Source organism: Canis lupus, chromosome 3, assembly GCF_011100685.1.
Source record: "Canis lupus familiaris isolate Mischka breed German Shepherd chromosome 3, alternate assembly UU_Cfam_GSD_1.0, whole genome shotgun sequence".
Lineage (NCBI taxonomy): Eukaryota > Metazoa > Chordata > Mammalia > Carnivora > Canidae > Canis > Canis lupus.
Window position 1 is genome coordinate 54,059,619 of NC_049224.1, and position 16,539 is coordinate 54,076,157.

General features: G+C 47.4%; 1 protein-coding gene across 4 annotated transcripts in view; it reads right to left on the bottom strand.

The window, feature by feature from the left end:
- Positions 1-16,539, bottom strand: part of CRTC3 (CREB regulated transcription coactivator 3) — a 99,067-nt gene that overhangs the window by 11,509 nt on the left and 71,019 nt on the right. For all 4 annotated transcript variants that reach the window (XM_038532893.1, XM_038532892.1, XM_038532891.1 and 1 more), the window contains exons 6-10: positions 16,223-16,323; positions 9,592-9,627; positions 7,824-7,909; positions 6,069-6,118; positions 1,752-1,969 (exon numbers count right to left, since the gene is read on the bottom strand). In XM_038532893.1, the coding sequence (XP_038388821.1) occupies positions 1,752-1,969; positions 6,069-6,118; positions 7,824-7,909; positions 9,592-9,627; positions 16,223-16,323 (491 nt within the window). The remainder of the gene's footprint in view (positions 1-1,751; positions 1,970-6,068; positions 6,119-7,823; positions 7,910-9,591; positions 9,628-16,222; positions 16,324-16,539) is intronic.

The window sequence follows — 16,539 nt, forward strand, 5'->3', positions numbered from 1 at the left end:
TGTGTTCTTTTATGTTCATAAAAAACTAAGTGTTAGATAAAAGTTACTGCAATGGAGCAATGACAAAATAAAGCATTTTTTGATGGCAAATGATTTTTTTAAACACAGGAAAGATGTTTCTGAAAAGGCCCTATGCAGTTATCCCACAGTGAAATTCTCCACGGAAAGCCCAGAGATGTGGCTGGCTCGACTAAGAATCAGTGCTAGAGATGTGAGCTTAGGTTAAGAAACAGATCCACTCATTTGGAAGGAAAGCTCAAGCAAGTTTAAAAAAAGTATCTATGACTTTGTATACCATGCATTTTAAGGAGTGCCTAGAAACTATAAACGCTTGATACTGGTTCTGGACAATAAATAATGTTTTGAGGAAAATAATACATAGTGAGAAACAGGATTTTCAGCTGAAGCAAAGTGTCAAAGGCTGCCCGGGAGAATGCTGGCTTCCTCAAGACCCCAGGGAGTTAAGTGCTGATGCTGCTTTACTTATGTGACCTTGGGTGTCCTTGTTTATACAGAATTCACCAGGACGCTTGGTAGAGCAGCAGGATAATAAAATAATCGAAGTAAGTAAAGGTTATCTCTAAAATCAGTTCTTCAAACCTAGGATGATGTGGTACAATGGGCAGTACCACTGTAAGCATTAGAGAACCTTCCAGGTGACCACTCCAAAGGGGACCTCTCTCATGAGAGTGGTGAATTCTGATTTGCATGGACATCATGTTGAACCCAGAGTGGAAACCAGCAGGTGCCCTCCCACTGATGGACCATCACTGGGGACCCTTTCCACACCACATCACCATCCACAGCACAGCTCTCAGGACTGTGACAGCCGGGGGCTGGACCACAGGACTGGGAGTAAGAGATCAACCCTGCCTCTGATATTGACAAGAGCATCTGTTAGGGTTCAAGTATTTTTAGTCATGTTTCAACATGGGGTCTGAGCTGTGGGTGCTCAAACTTGGTATGGTAACACTCAAGTCCATCATGGGCAGCACTGTAATATAGCCATGTGCTGACCTGTCAGCACTTCTGGAAATTTGAACAAATCTTTTTTTTTTTTTTTTTTTTAAGATTTATCCATTTACTCATGAGAGACACAGAGAGAGAGAGGCAGAGACACAGGTGGAGGGAGAAGCAGGCTCCATGCAGGGAGCCCGATGTGGGACTCAATCCCAGGACCCCAGGCCTTGTCCCGGGCCAAAGGCAGGCGCTAAACCTCTGAGCCACCCAGGGATACCCCGGAACGAATCATTTTAAACTGTGGTAATTTCTATTTAATATATCTGTCTGTTGAGTATAAAATATTTTTATCATATCCATTATACATTTTCTAAAATTCAAAATATTCTCTTCTGAAATCCAATGGAAAATCCGAGGGCTCTAGAGAGATAGCTGTAATTATAACTATCATCATACATTGATAAGAGCCACTAATGTTCAGTGAACACAGAATGGAATGGCTGCTTTTTTGTCTTGACTTTCACATCTTACTCTCCAAGTCCCAGGATACCTGGGCTGGTGAAGGCAATAAAGAATGAAGTTTAGCAGGTGCTCCAGAGCTCACTGAATCCAGCAGAAACAGATCACCAAAGTGAAATGTCAAGAGCCACCTGTTCTGTCAAGAACAGGTACATAGCTATCTCTCACTCAGATGCAATAGTTCTCATTCAACAATTCATGGGAGACCATCTATGATTAAGTCACCAGGGTACATACATGGGCACAGTCCTTACCAAGTAGGGGACACTTACCAGAAGAACTTCTTATGCCCAGGTGAGTCATAGCAGCCGGCAGGTTGCCCACACTATTCCCCACACTCATACTCCCAAAGATGTGGTCACTGGTATCCAGTGAGGCTGGCATGGGTGCGGAGTAGTGGAGGTTGGTTAGATCTGGCAATGACCCCCCGGTGTTCAGGGTCCCCAAAAAGGGCGAGAGGCCTATGTTTTGACCATTGTGTGGAAAAGCACTGGAAAAAAAAAGAGTATTTCTTTCTAAAGTGCATTTGGTTGCTGGGGAATAGAACATACTTGTCAAATAAAGGCGGTGGGTATCAAACATCGAAGTCCTTATGTAGGCTTTGACTCTCTCTCGTTCTGAGAACTTGCATCCTTGGCTTAACCCTTCTGAAGGGCAACTGCCTTACCTGTTACATCAGACTAAGGATGTCATCTATGCCCACTTTACAGAAATATTTTCCGAGACCAGATCAGACTATGGATGCAAAAGTTCTTTGAAAAAATATAAAGCCCTATATAAAACGTGAGTACCTGCTTTATCTTTGTATGGTTCTTTTTGCTAGATTTTAAAAGTATCTCTCCCACAAAAAAAAAAAAAAAGTCTGCATCAGGCAGATACCTTCCAAGATATATTTAGTTAGTTTTCATAAATTGTAAAGTGAGAGAGAGATGTTGCTATTCACTTATCCAAATCTGCCGGTTGGCTGGTCACTGTGTGCCAGGCACTGGGCTGAGTGCTGGTGGCATAAGGACGAATGAGCCAAGTGTCTGGATTCGCAGTCAGGCCCACCCGATGGCTGCAGGCCTGGAGCAAGAGTGTGTGTGGAGGCCCACATACCATCTGTTGAAGCTTCTCAAAGTTATGGATCTAATTAACAAACCCTTAAATGAACCATGTTCCTTGTTTCTGTCCTGACAACTATACCTCCATAATAGCCTGGAAGGCCAGATGAAGAGAATCCTCCGGCTCCTTAAGTTCTGCACTGGGACATATGGAGGTGGCCATGGTCCTTGGGTCCACCACCATCTCTTCCCTCCCAGCCTGCCCCTCACCATGGGCACCCATGGAGCTATCCCAACCTATAGGCCAAGCCCTGGCCACACTCCACATCCCCCGTCACCCCTTGGGCAGGTGGTGTGTTCCCTGGTGGCCCCTTGGACTCCAGACTCCATGGGAGTGAGGTGTCTAAAAGGTGGGGCTCTGGGAAGGACCGCCTAGCCTAGGTCTGAGGGGCACTGTTCTAGGGGTTCACAGGCAGGCAGGAGAAACAGACCCACGGCAAAGCAAGCAATGTGGAATGAAGCATGTGGGATCAGGGATGATAAGGTGTGGGATGCCTATCAGGGACGAAGGATGCTGGGAACACAGTAGCCAGAGTTGCCAATCTCCGGATGGGCTGGTAAAAGAACATTTTACCAAGCACATGACAGGGAGTTTATGCTTCAAGGAAGCAGTCTGACATGGCCAGGTTGTCAGGGCAGAGCCAGGAAGGGGTGGGTGGTTGGAGACCAGGTAGGAGGGGGTGGAGTGAACAAGGGTAAGATGCCGTGCTGTTTTGAAGAGTCTGGACCAGAGACTGTTGGAAGGTAGGGAGCCCAATGTAAGCTGCAGGATGACATTTTAGAAATGCCACTGCGGTCAGTGTGAAGGGTGGTGTAAGGGAGCGAGAGTGAGGCAGGGATGGTCCAGGTCTCACCCAGGGAGAGAGTAGTGAAGCTAAAGAGGGGGAGAATGGCTGGATGAAGGTGGTTGGAGGAAGGAGCTGTTCTCAAGGAGCAGGGGGAGGGTCATGGATTCAGCCAAGGGCACTGCTGTCTACACAGCACCTCTCAGGGACCAGCCACAGGCATTAGGGCCTCGAGAGACTCAGACAAGGCAGGGAGGCAGCCGTATGATACAAGTGTGTAGTACAGTGACCTAGCCTGGTGGCATGAGGTCTGGAGGGGATAACCAGTGGGCTGGGGTGCTCCCTGGGATGCTCCTGGGCTGAGTTCGAGGACCCAGACAATCTAGGTGGGAAAACCATTTCAGGCAGAGTTCATGGCATGGGCAAAGCAGGGAAGCATGAAACCACACAGCGTGCCCAAGGAATTGAGATAGGGCAGGAAATACGGCAGGAAGGTCAAGTGCAGGAGGGGTGGTGGTGAGGGAGGTGGGGCTGGATAGGTGGGCAGAGAACACACCAGGCTCTGACAAGCAGCCAGAGAAGGCTAGAAGGGGAAAACATAATCCTTCTGAGGACAATGTGGCTAATGGATAGGGGAGGGAGGACGGGCAGAAGGAGCAGAGCCTGGGGCCAGGGAGGTGAGTGGTGGCTGGTGCTGCTCAGTAGTCAAAGGAGAAAAGGGGAGAGCATGGGAATGGAGAGACAGGGATGGAGCCTAGGGACACTTAAGGCAGTATTGGAGAAGGACTCCCAATATTCCAGCATAGGGACACTAGCCTAGGGACACAGGGGTGTGAGTAGACTGGGGATGAGGGTGGGAGCTATGGACGATAACGAATTCTTAGATACTGAATTTCCACAGGACAAGAGGACGTGTAATGGGGACATCTCTTGAGGACAGTTCCCTTGGAACAGTGAGGGTGGAGGCCAAGCCACAGTCAGTTGAGGAGTGGACAAGCAGTAAGGAAGAGGAAGACTCAAGAGTAAATACTCTTTCAAAAGTGCAGCTAAGAATTCTAGAAATGAGGGACACCTGGGTGGCTCAGTGGTTGAGCATCTGCCTTTGGCTCAGGTCGTGGTCCCAGGGTCTTGGTATGGAGTCCTGCATTGGGCTCCCCGCAGGGAGCCTGCTTCTCCCTCTGCCTGTGCCTCTGCCTCTCTCTGTGTCTCTCATGAACAAATAAATAAAATCTTTAAAAAAAATTCTGGAAATGAGCAGGAAGGAAGTAACTAAAAGGGAACTTAGGGCCAAGGCAGGAATTTTTCCATGCAGATTCCTTAATCAGTACATTTAAACACAGAGAGAAAACCTAGTAGAGCAGGCAAGGCTGAACACCCAGGAGAGGGAAGGATGGGCAGGAGGGAGAGGCCTCAGAAAGGCCAGCGTGGACAAGGGCTAGGGAGGGTAAGGTGGTCAGTGTTGGCTGGGAGGATACTTGTGTCTCTGGGAGGACAGGGTGGGGAGGGAAGCTGAGCCTTCGTTCCTGGTGGCCTCCCCCTTTTCCTGGTAAGGTAGGGAGACTTGCAGAACCATGCAGGCTTGGGAGGATGTGGGGAAGAAGGAAAGGTGTCCATTTTGACAAATGAGGAAGAAGTTTTGGTTGTAGAAAAACTGAAGTGATAACTTGTCTTTCAGGTTGGCTGGATAGAGGAGACAGGTTATGAGGTTAAAGATCAAGGATTAGAAAAATGGACTTGAGAACCCCTAGCTGCTCACCCTGAGAGCGGATGGGCTCTCTCTGACTGCTGGACGGCAGGTGGGAACAAAGGCAGAGGGACGAAGTGGGGAAGGCGGGGCCGGCGGCACACAGCAGGGATGGTGTGAACCAGGTCACTGGTGGCATTCAGAAGGGTTCCTCTCTGCTTGCCAGAAATACAAGCTATCACTTTCCAAATATACCTACGACCCACTGGAGTCCTTTCCTGGATGTGCTATGGGACAGGTAGTGCTATCCCAGGTTCAAGACCGTCTGATGATTCCAACCTTCCTTTGAGTCCAGGGCAGGCGACGCTAGGCCCCTCATTGTTTAGGGAGTAAAGTTGTACACTACTAAATACACTCATTATTTAGTGGCTTTATAAGCTCCCTTTTATATTTGCACATTTTCCTATTTATTCCTCTTTTGCTGATTTTTAAAAAAATTTTGGTAAAATACACTCCACAGAAGTTTCTCACGCGTTAAGTGGATGGCTCAGTGGTATGAAGGACATTCACAGACACTCTGCCCAACGGCTTGTGGATGAGAAAGCTGCCAGGCAGCCTGACACTGTCTCGGGCCCCCCAGTGCCCACCCCGCAGCCAGCCCCTCAGTCTGTGTGGCCCCCCCCAATGCCTACCCTGCGGCCCTCAGCCACTGCAGTCCCCCGATGCCACCTCTGCTTCATGGCCGAGCTGCAGGTTTACCCACACTTGGCTGTATTATTCTCAAGTGTATTCACGGCAGTTCTAGTGCCCTTATGTGATTTCATTACTTTAAACAAACAAAATATGAGCACCAAGGGGAGCTGTTGCTTTTATGAACCTTCAGCTGACTTCCAAGTTACACATAACAAGTGAAGTTTCTCGGAGTTTGGGGGCAACGTAATAAGACTTTCCTTTGAAGGGGAAAAAATCTTTAGGCCAGTTGGTCTCTGAACCACAAACAGAAAGAATACTACTTACTTGCCACCTCCAACATCACAGGATCGAGGGCGCCCTGTCAGGGACTGAATCTGGGGAGAGACAGAAACCTGGGCTTACTTCACCATCAAGTCAAATTCAAGTTTCTTAAAAGTGCCTTTGTACGTGTATTGGGGCTCCAGTCAGTGCAGGTGAGAGCTGGGGCAAGTAAGGAGCCTCCACACACAGCAGCCACTTCAGCTTGGACTAGACTTTCCCTGGCACGAGGGTCACATGACATTAGTAAATTTTCTTAATTTTCGCCCTGTTAATTTATCTTCTAGATGAATATTGTTTCCTTCAAAACGGCCAACGTTTTATAGAAGGAGCTTTTATAAATAAACGTTACTTTTTTCAATTGGCTTCAGAAGAAAAGAAAATAGAAAAAAAGAGTGAAGGAGGAGGAAATTAATGTCAGAAAGAAACACATATTCCCACTAGACTATAAGCTTCACCAGGGCAGGGGTTCTAATTTTGTTCACTAGTATCCCTGCAGCTAGAACTTCTGGCCACAGGGGCTCTGTAAATAGACATTGAGAAAAATGAATGTACCATTGACTCAATTGCTTTCCCAGAAATGATTTATGGAGCGCTCAAATCTGTAACAACTAGGATGAGCACCTTCTTCTAGAGAGAGCAGTCCCTAATTTGGGGAGGAGTGGGTACCACAGCCCTCTCTGCTGGAGAAGATAGGGCTGTCTCTGATAAAAGCCTCCAAAGCCACCTGTGCCTCCCACGGCCACAAAAACAGTATGGCTGTTCCTCCTGTGTTTAAGTTTGTGAAAAAATTTTAAGCTTATTTATTTAAGTTAATCGCTACACTCTACATGGGGCTCGAGCTCACGACCCCAAGATCAATAGTCTCACATGCTCTTCTGAGGGAGCCTGCTAGGTGCCCCTAAGTACATAGACTTTAAATTATATCTCCCTCCCCCCACCAAAACAATGAAACATGAGATACATCTTGCTTTTACCAAACACACACAAAACAAACACAAAAACCCTTTGAAGCCCACCCTTAATGCTAATGATGACTTTGACAGGTCTGGCAAACTGGAACCTGACCAAGGAGAACCCTGGACAGATGGGGATACTTAGAGGAGTGCAAGCCGTTGCAACAGAGCATCACTCATGGCTGGAACAGATGACCTGTTTTATTTCAAAGGAAACACAGCTCCCCTACAGGAAGAAAGGCCGAGTCAAGTCCTGTGGGCCTCCCTCCTACAGTGGGTGAGGTTTCCAGAGGGCACCGCAGTGGAGGTCAGCTGGCATGGCTGTGCATGCAAATACTCAGAGGCTCATAGAAATCAGAAAACAGATGACTTATTTACTGACTCCCCAAGGACTCAGGTCAAATAGCCTTGATTAAAGAAAGGGATCTCTGGTGAACCAGCAATTCTGCACAGAAGCTGGTGACAGGGAGGAGGTCCGGCTGTAAAACAGAACAATCTGCCTAAGACTGAGGACCGGGCCTTTGTGCTTTTAGGAACATGCATGAGGTGTGAAGGATGGACAGGTTCTTCTGAATAAGTAAATTCACATGAAAAGCATAAGTCGAGAGATCACTGCACTGATTCATCAGCACAACTGTGGTCAGTTTCATTTAAGCCATCATTCCCTAATACTTTCTTCCATCTCTGTCCCCGGACGTCCTCACCTCCTTTTCCTCCATCCCTCTTATTTTCCCCACTGAAGGATTTTACAATGACCTCGCAGGTGTAAATGTTCAGGGACAACGAACACAGACTGCTCCCCTACCTCCTTTGTCTCCCATAGTTGTTTTGGCAGTGGCTTGGGAACGTTTAACAGATTCTCTTCTTTCAACGGGCCAGGGAAGGACAGCACTAAAAGGAGGGGAAAAAAGCAAATTCACTGCTTTTAGAAGGCAGCCATCCCACCCTCAGCCAAATTATCTTCGTAAAAAAATGACTCGTGACACATATGTATTGATTGTCTACTAGAGAATGGGTTGTGAACATGTCTGTGGGGACCCCACAGAGGAGTAGGACATGGATTCAGCCCAGGACCCCAAGAAGCAGCCAGGGGCACAGGGCCGCTGCAGTGTAGACAGGGAAGAGACAGTGTGAGCCTCTGCAGCCAGGCACCCAGCAAAACCCTTTGGGGGCATGGAAAGAGGGCATTCCTGAGGCAGAGAGATAAGAAAAAAAAAAGCTTAGAAGCAAGGAATCAGTGAGCGACCATTGAGTCAAGTGGCTCTTCTCTGTGGAGCGCGGCATAAGTAACAGAGTGGCAGGATATAAAGTTTAGAAGGTCCAGGCAAATTGAGGCCCAGCAAGCTTGGCAAGGAGAGTGTGGAAGTCGACAGGATGGGGAGAGACCACAGTGGTCCAGCAGAGACAAAATGAGGATAGTCAAGAGGAATGCCATAAGGAAGACAGGGCGGCATTGAGGCTGCTTGGAGATGGGCTGGGGCAGGGTACAGACAGTAACTGAGAACCCAGAGGGCTTGAGGGGTTGCTGCTGGACGGCCAGCTCTGTGCCAAGGGACCATTCCAAGGTTTTCAATCTGGCCAGGTGAAACAAGGATCACAGGATCTGATGTCAGGAAGAGGATGCATCACGAGAGACACTGGTGACTGCTTGGAACTACAAGTGTTGTTAGGTATTGGTGACCACATAGGCTCCCGTGTGACTGTCATGTGTCATGGTGTCCTGTCTTAGCCCCACACAGGATAGTCTGTGTACCCAAGGATAACAGACCCCAGAAAGTCATGTGAAACAGAGACCAAAGTTGTGGAGCAAATTCTGAGATGCAATGCTCTTTACAGGTAGCCTACTCAGCGCCAGGAAGACAACCGTCATGTCTGCTTGGAAATTCTGAGCTGCACCAGCACTCCCAGGTGACTCTCTTCATCCTGGTATCAAAGCCACTCTCTTTTGAAAAGCTTATTTGGTCCAGTTAAATTTCAGGCTATAATGATTCAGAGAAAGAAAACCAGTGCTGGTGCTGAATGAATAAAATAACCATGTCGTTCTCATTTGTCAGTGGCTTTTGAGTGTCATTTCAGTAGATCTCCAACATCAATTGGCTCTATGAAACACAGTATCTTCTACAAGATCTGCAATTTTGTTTTGCAATCAATTTGCCTTTTTCTCGCATTGTTTACTTATGTGTGTCAATTACTGACTTGCAAAACTTTCTAAATAGGAAGAGGCAGATAGCTGAGAAAGAAAGGGTCTTGGGATAAGTAATGGTTTAAGGTGACTGATTCATTAATATTTTCATGTGGTTACAACTTTTGCTTCCCTGCACAACCCTGTGACCACGGGACTATGGGGACTCAGATGACAAGGAGCCTTTGTGATCTAAGTATATGGTTCCTCTCCTGTGCCCTTGATTGTGGTTAGCCTGGATTTTATACAGCTTCTCAGAAAAGTCAACTGATCAGCCGCCATCGGCACTTGGGGAAGTACTAAAAACAGGAGCAGGAAGGAGCATGAAGGGAGTCTAGAGGCACTGCGGCCAGCGTCTTGCTCAGCGCCTGTAGGTGACAGCAGTTCATACCTTCTCCATGTACATCGTTCTCACCATCACAGAAACCTAGGGAGAAAAAAAAAACACACTTTTATGTGGTGTTTTCAATTTCATTTATCTAAGAATTAGTGACTCTTTTTTTTTTTTAAAGATTTTATTTATTTATTCATGAGAGACACAGAGAGAGAGAGGGGCAGAGACATAGGCAGAGGGAGAAGCAGGCTCCATACAGCGAGCCCGACATGGGACTCGATCCCGGGTCTCCAGGATCAGGCCCGGGGCTGAAGGCGGCGCTAAACCGCTGCGCCACTCAGGCTGCCCTATTAGTGACTCTTTCGGATTTGAAATAGAATTGTGAAAATTCCAAGGCAATTTTGGTACACTGATGTTCATATAAGGTGCATCAGCATTTCTACTAAATTTAAAATAGGTATAGGGCAGCCCCGGTGGCCCAGCAGTTTGGCGCCACCTTTCGCCCGGGGTGTGATCCTGGAGACCCGGGATCGAGTCCCACGTCGGGCTCCCTGCATGGAGCCTGCTTCTCCCTCTGCCTGTGTCTCTGCCTCTCTCTCTCTCTCTCTCTCTCTCTCTCTGTGTCTCTCACAAATAAATGAATAAAATCTTTAAAAATAAATAAATAAATAAATAAATAAAATAGGTATGGCCTATTTAAATCTAAAGTTGGCTCCTTTCTATTTTTCTTTTAAAATGATCTGTCTTAATTTTTTTTATTGCCTCTCTCCTGAAAGAGGAACAAAGTCTGAAACTTTATTCAAATCATAAAATAAAGAAATATGGATCAAAACTCTCACAAGTTGGAGGCTAAGGGCAGGTAACTCCAAAAGTTTCCATGGCTGTTTTGTGCTTACCCTGTGTGTCTAGAGGGAGAGACTGGAAGTTCCATGTTGTATGTTGTTATATACATATTGTTTGCAATAGTCAAGTTATTTTAAAAAGAAATTTATCTGTAGTCTCAATTTAAGTAGTGCATATGATAGCTGTTCACAAAGTCTTACAAATTTGGCTTGGAATATATTCTAGCTGAATCAAATATTTCTAATCCATAAAACAAACTGCAGATGACAAAGTACAGTATTTCCCACTGCTCTAAGCTAAAACCAATGAATTATGCCAAGAATGTGATACGTTACCATCCTTGGAGCAATCAAATACACTAAATGGGTTTTCAGTATAAAATCAGGCAAAGTTTTAAGTTCTGAGCCTTTAAATATACTGAAATGCTTAAAGTTTAGATAAGTTTCTGAAGAAGCTCAGTCTCTGAGTTAACCCGATGAGCCTCTACAGCTTAAACAAAATGTCTAATGGTCATTCAACATGCATTCATTGAGTTCCCACATGGAGGGAGTGTTAGGTGTGCCCAGGTGGTCGAGTGCAGGTGAGAAGTTGGAACACAGCAGCAAATTCTCTAAAAGAGGCAGAAGACAGATAATTTCGGTGGAGTCCAAGGGCAGAAGCAACATTAAGAATCCCCAGAAGCACTAACAGGTTGATGAATGAAGCACACCACTCAAGACAGAGCTTCTCTCTGCCCATTGAAACAGAACCTAAGTTAGTAATTTAAGATTTTATTTTAGGACACAGAAAGACTTGGGTAAGCTTGTTAAAATGCAGCCTCATAGGCCCAAGCCTCAAAGACTGATTCAGGGAGTGTGAAGATGGGCCCAGGAATCTGGTTTTAACCATCACCTCTGAGGACCTCTGCAGATAGTCCTTGGCACACTACCTGGACCAGGCTAGAGCTTCGTCCCAATTCAACAAGTCCAAAGACAGCAAGGTGGGATGCCTGGGCTCAGCAGTTGAGTGTCTGCCTTTGGCTCAGGGCATGATCCTAGTCTGGGGATCAAGTCCCACATCGGGGTCCCCACAGGGAGCCTGCTTCTCCCTCTGCCTCTCTCTGTATGTTTCTCATGAATAAATAAATAAAATCTTTAAACAAAACAAAACAAAACAAACAAACAAAAACAAAGACAGCAAGTGAGGGCTGACTGGCTGGCTCAGTGGGAAGACCATGCAATTTTTGATCTTAGGGTTGTGAGTTTGAGTGCAATGCTGGGTGTGGAGATTACTTTAAAATCTTAAGGGGACACCTGGGTGGCTCAGTCAGTAACACATTTGACTCTTGATCTCAGGGTCATGAGTTCAAGCCCCATGTTGGGCTCCACACCCAGCATGGAACCCACTTAATGAAAATAAATAAATAAAATAAAATCTTTAAAAAACAGAAAACAAAGCAAGGTGAGCAGAATATTAGAAAATGAGGTGCAGAGAGACAAAACGTGTAGCTCTACAACTGGTACTGTCAGGAGGAAGGTAGAGACATTCTGATTCTATTTTGGCTTCCTTGGGGCCCTCATCTCAGGAAAGGGCTGGGAGCTTGACCATCCTGACCATGAAACAGTGACCATCCCGGTAAAAATAATAAACTAAGCTTCATTCAGCCATCGGGTGTGGTATGTTGCCATCTCTGTTCATCATCAAGACCCCAACCACCCTGGGCTCCTTCAGTAAGGCTGACCTGCCCCTGGAACATGAGGACCGACTGAGGGTGACCTTAATTTTTTTTTTTTTTGAGGGTGACCTTATAAAACTGACACCCCACATGCTATTCTATCAGTGCCACTCCTCTCCCTCAGACTGGAACAGAAGGAAGGCTTCGTGGAGGAGGTGGCATCCGAGTTAGGCCCTGACTAACTAGTTAGGCCCTGAAGGATAACGACGAGGATGATAATACTAAGAGCCAGCACTACTGTTCCTTTCCTGTGTGCCAGGCTTCTCACCACTCTGAGGCGCTACGTGTTGTCCTCACAGCAGCCCTGAGGCAAGCACTGTGAGCACCCCCAAGAGCACACTGCTAGCAAATTCTGGACTAGATCTCTGGCCTGTGTGCCTCCAGAATGTCCAGCTGCTGTAGCTGGAGGGATTTAGGCACAGGGAAGTGAGGCTGAAGGGGACACCCCAGCGTAAAGATGGGAGAAGAAGGTGGAGGAGAGGAACAGGAGGTGAGAGGGCAAGAATGGCATCTGGCGGGAGCACAAGATGGGAGGCACGGCAGATGAGGCCGGTCCAAAGGAATCTGCCAGTAACTTGGCATGATGCAGGGAACAGAAGGGACAGCGTTACGGCCAGGCTTTGGAGAAAGTGTTCCAGCAGCGGGGTGTGAGAGGGATGGAGAGGAGAAAGCATGGAGTCACCAGGGGAGACCAGAAGACTAGTCCAGGCAAGAAGAAATGGGGCAGGGGCAGTGAGGACAGACGAGAGGCAGCTCTGAGGCACGCTACAAGACAGCAGGCCTGGGACTCGGCTGCTGAATGGTGTCAGGGGCATGGGAAGGAGGGTGATGGAAGGCAACTGGCACCCAGGTTTAGAGTTCAGGTAACCAGAAGAATTGTAGTGGTGAGAACTGATATGGTGGTGCCAATCTAACACAGAACCAAAATATCCTAGCCTGGGTTTTTATGACTGGATTTTAAAAAGACCATAGGATACAACTAGAACTAAAGCATTAAAACTAAAAAGGGAAATGCTTGTGACTGGACATCTGGAAACAGAGGAAACTCACTCCCATCAGTCCCATGGGGCTACAGGACTGCCACACCAAGGCTGCATCTGTGTTCTGGGCACCCTGGAGGCCTCGGAGCCACGGAGTGCTGACCCTGTAAGAGCAACATGGCCCATGTGCCCTCTGCCCGCTCCCATGCCTGACAAGTCTAAACTCCCTGCTCCAGCCAGACTTCAGAGCAGGGGCGCTGCAAGAGGCAGGTCCCTTCACCACAAGCCTCTGGAGCTCCCACCTCCCATCCCGGCACTCTTGCCACCTGGGTGACGCTTTTTGCCCATCTTTAGATCTGGGATCCTCATGCCTCCCCCTCTCCGTCCTCTATGTGCAATCAGGGGTCATTTAACAGACTCCTTTCCTTCAGGGTTGTTTGCATTTTAGATCTTCTCCTTAACCGAGCAGGTCACAGCATTTGCCTGGTGGCAGGTCCCTGAGGTCCAAGACATGCCTCTTTCCCAGGGGAGGAGCTCAGGGCTGCGGTTCCCGAAGCTGGTATAACTCACGATCTATCTATAGCTGTGGGTGCAGAGAAGACAATTCTCCCACACTCTTGGTCCTGAGTTCTAGACTGCTCCCAGAAAGGACAGGGACCACGCCAGCCCCCACCTCCACAACAACGTGGGAGCTGGGGAATGGAGGGCGGTCAGGGGACAGTCCTGGGCTGTGGGACAGAGCCAGATTCACAGGGAGCCCTGACGCTGGCCTGGCAGTGTGTGTGTGAAATGGCAAACTACACCTGCCACCAAGGAAATCAGGTCATTGCTTCTCTTCATAGATTCCGGATAATGAAATGAGAAGAGAGAAACTAAAAATCCTGTCTGGTTGTGTAAGCTTATTTCTGTCATTTACATCAGCCACTTACAATTGACGCCTAATTGTCATACAACCCAATAACCACTGTGAAAATTACTAAGCATCTATCAGACTGATGGCTTTATTCTGTGGGGACACAAACTCCTGCTCAAGGATATACCTATCATTGCTCATGTGGTTAAGTAAGAGCAGATGCTCTCTTATCATGGGCTTGCACACAGACCAACAGGTAGGGGAGAGAGGCTGCATCACTGAGCTCAGGAAGGATTCCCAGGCAAAGAGCAGTTACTATTCTGCTACAGAGCCTGAATCCTGGGCTTCAATGATATTTTCCCATCACTTTTTAAATCTTTACTTTATTTGGCTGGTTCTATAATAAATAGCTTTTTGCAAAGGAGCCGATATTTTTAAAATCTGAAAGGAAGGAAAATGAAAAACTTTTAATGAATTACAGGGAGAAAATATACAAAACTATTTAAAATAGCTCCCACCAACAAATAGAATTCTCCAGAAATAATCCCCATCCTTGGAGACTTGAGTAATATTTTAAACACACTGGCTTTCCCATGTAAACACATCCATATTTGGATGTGTTTCTGAGTTGTGCTATACTTGCACGGCAACTGTGCAGAAGCAGGCACACGGCTCGGCCCTCTGCGCTGGACTTCTGCCCGCTCTCCACGCCTGATGGATGCCTGTTGGATGCTGGGGCCCCATTATCTCTCACCGCTGACTTGAATGAAACAGGAGGGACCACCTTGATTCTCAAGTCAACCCAGAAATTCTGCTCCAGGTTTCCTTTTTGCCCCGTCTGCCTGGAGCAAGGCTGCCATTGTTCTGCCATTATTCCTCCTCACCCCTTTGACATCTCTCACCTCTTCCCTCCCAGCTTCAGGCGCCTGGCATAAATAATACTTCACCCAGTTAATCCCTTCCTTCACTTCTTCTCTCTGCAGGCAGGCCTGAAAGGCTCTTTATTTAAATTCCCTATGATTGCCTTCTGCTCTCTAGGCCTCTGGCCCTTTCTGCAGAAGCATAAACTTTGCAGAGAGGACAACAGAAATGAAGGAATGGCAGAGGCAGAAAGGCAGCTCTGTATCCGGGGCTCCAGGGTCAAAACCCATCCATCTGGTTCCCTCCCAGTCCAGGGAGACCAGAATGTTGCTGTCCTTACTGGCACCCCCACTGATCACAGTCTCTGCCTTTCTAGGCTTTGCTTATATGCTCCCATCTCTGCCTCTCCTGAAGCCAAACCAGCGCCATCTCCCCACAGACCCCACTTCTTCAAGCAGTGTGTGGCAGGTTCCTGTCCAATTCCCACATTACTCCCAGCTTGATGCTCACATTCCCATGGGTGGAAATAGTGCTCAGTGGCTCAGACAGACTTTTGAAACTCTCACACTTGAAACGTAAGGGATTGCTTCGGCAAAGACAATCATCTATGAATTGCACCATGGGAACGAATAAAGCAACAGGTATTACTAAATTTCACCCCTACTATGTGCAAGGAAATGAGACATTGAACTTTCTCCTAACAGAGACTATTTAGGGTTCAAATGGTCTGACAAATAAAGAAAATCAGAAAGGCTGCCATTATTTTGACCAAGGTTTATTCATTCCCCTGTTTTAAGACCAAACACCTAGCCCTAACTATTTGTGGACAAGAGTCAATCTGCATATGAAACAGGTAATTCCAGACCATTGTTCCTACTGGATTATCAACCCCAGAAGGAAAGGCAGGCTTGGAATGTTTTAGTGAACCAGGCTGGGGTCCTGGCAGGTTGGAAGTCATCACCTAGAGTGAGTTCTAGCAAGGGCTCCGTGACTGCAAGCCACTGTGTGATTTCTCCATCACTGAGGGCTCCTCCATGCGGGGCACCCACGCTGAAGGTGAGACCATTAGGATGCTGACTTCAAGAAATCTACACTGGGCAGAAGGAGGGATGTACACCCATGAGAAAGGCAGTTAAATGGCACAAGACAGGCCTGTCCATGGAGGAACTCTGGAATGTTAGAAGGACGTGGGTGGTTCTGGGCTGGCAAGGGGAGGAAGATCAAGGATGGCCCCACGGAAATGACAACAAAGCCAAGAGTATTGGTCAGGTAGGCTAGCGTAGATAAGAGAGAAGAAGACGGGGACAGGAAGACACATCAGAGCGGTTGACGTGGCTGACAGAGGTAATGACTGAGGGCCATATCCTGGCGCTCGAGTCATTGCCAACAGAACGAGAAAAGCACAGAGGCTGTTAGCGGTGGGCCTGTGTGTCTTACCCATGTATGGGGCAGGCCAGGCCGACTGGCCTCCTCCTCCATAGGGGTCCTGGGGCTTGGCACTCAGAGCACTCGTGTGAAGAGCGGAATCAGAATTGGTCCTAAGGGGAGGAGGAGAGAATCTGAAAATCCATTTTTCCTTAGTGAGAACGTAATATTCTTTGCTGAAAATTATCAACGGGGGAGAAGTCAAGCATCCATAAGATGAGGAGTCTGAACCTACCTGAAGTCCCTTACATCAATAACCGCCTCTGAGGACCGCCCACATCCCAAAGATTTTAATCTGCACCTGTAGAGTCTTACACTCTAAAGCCAAT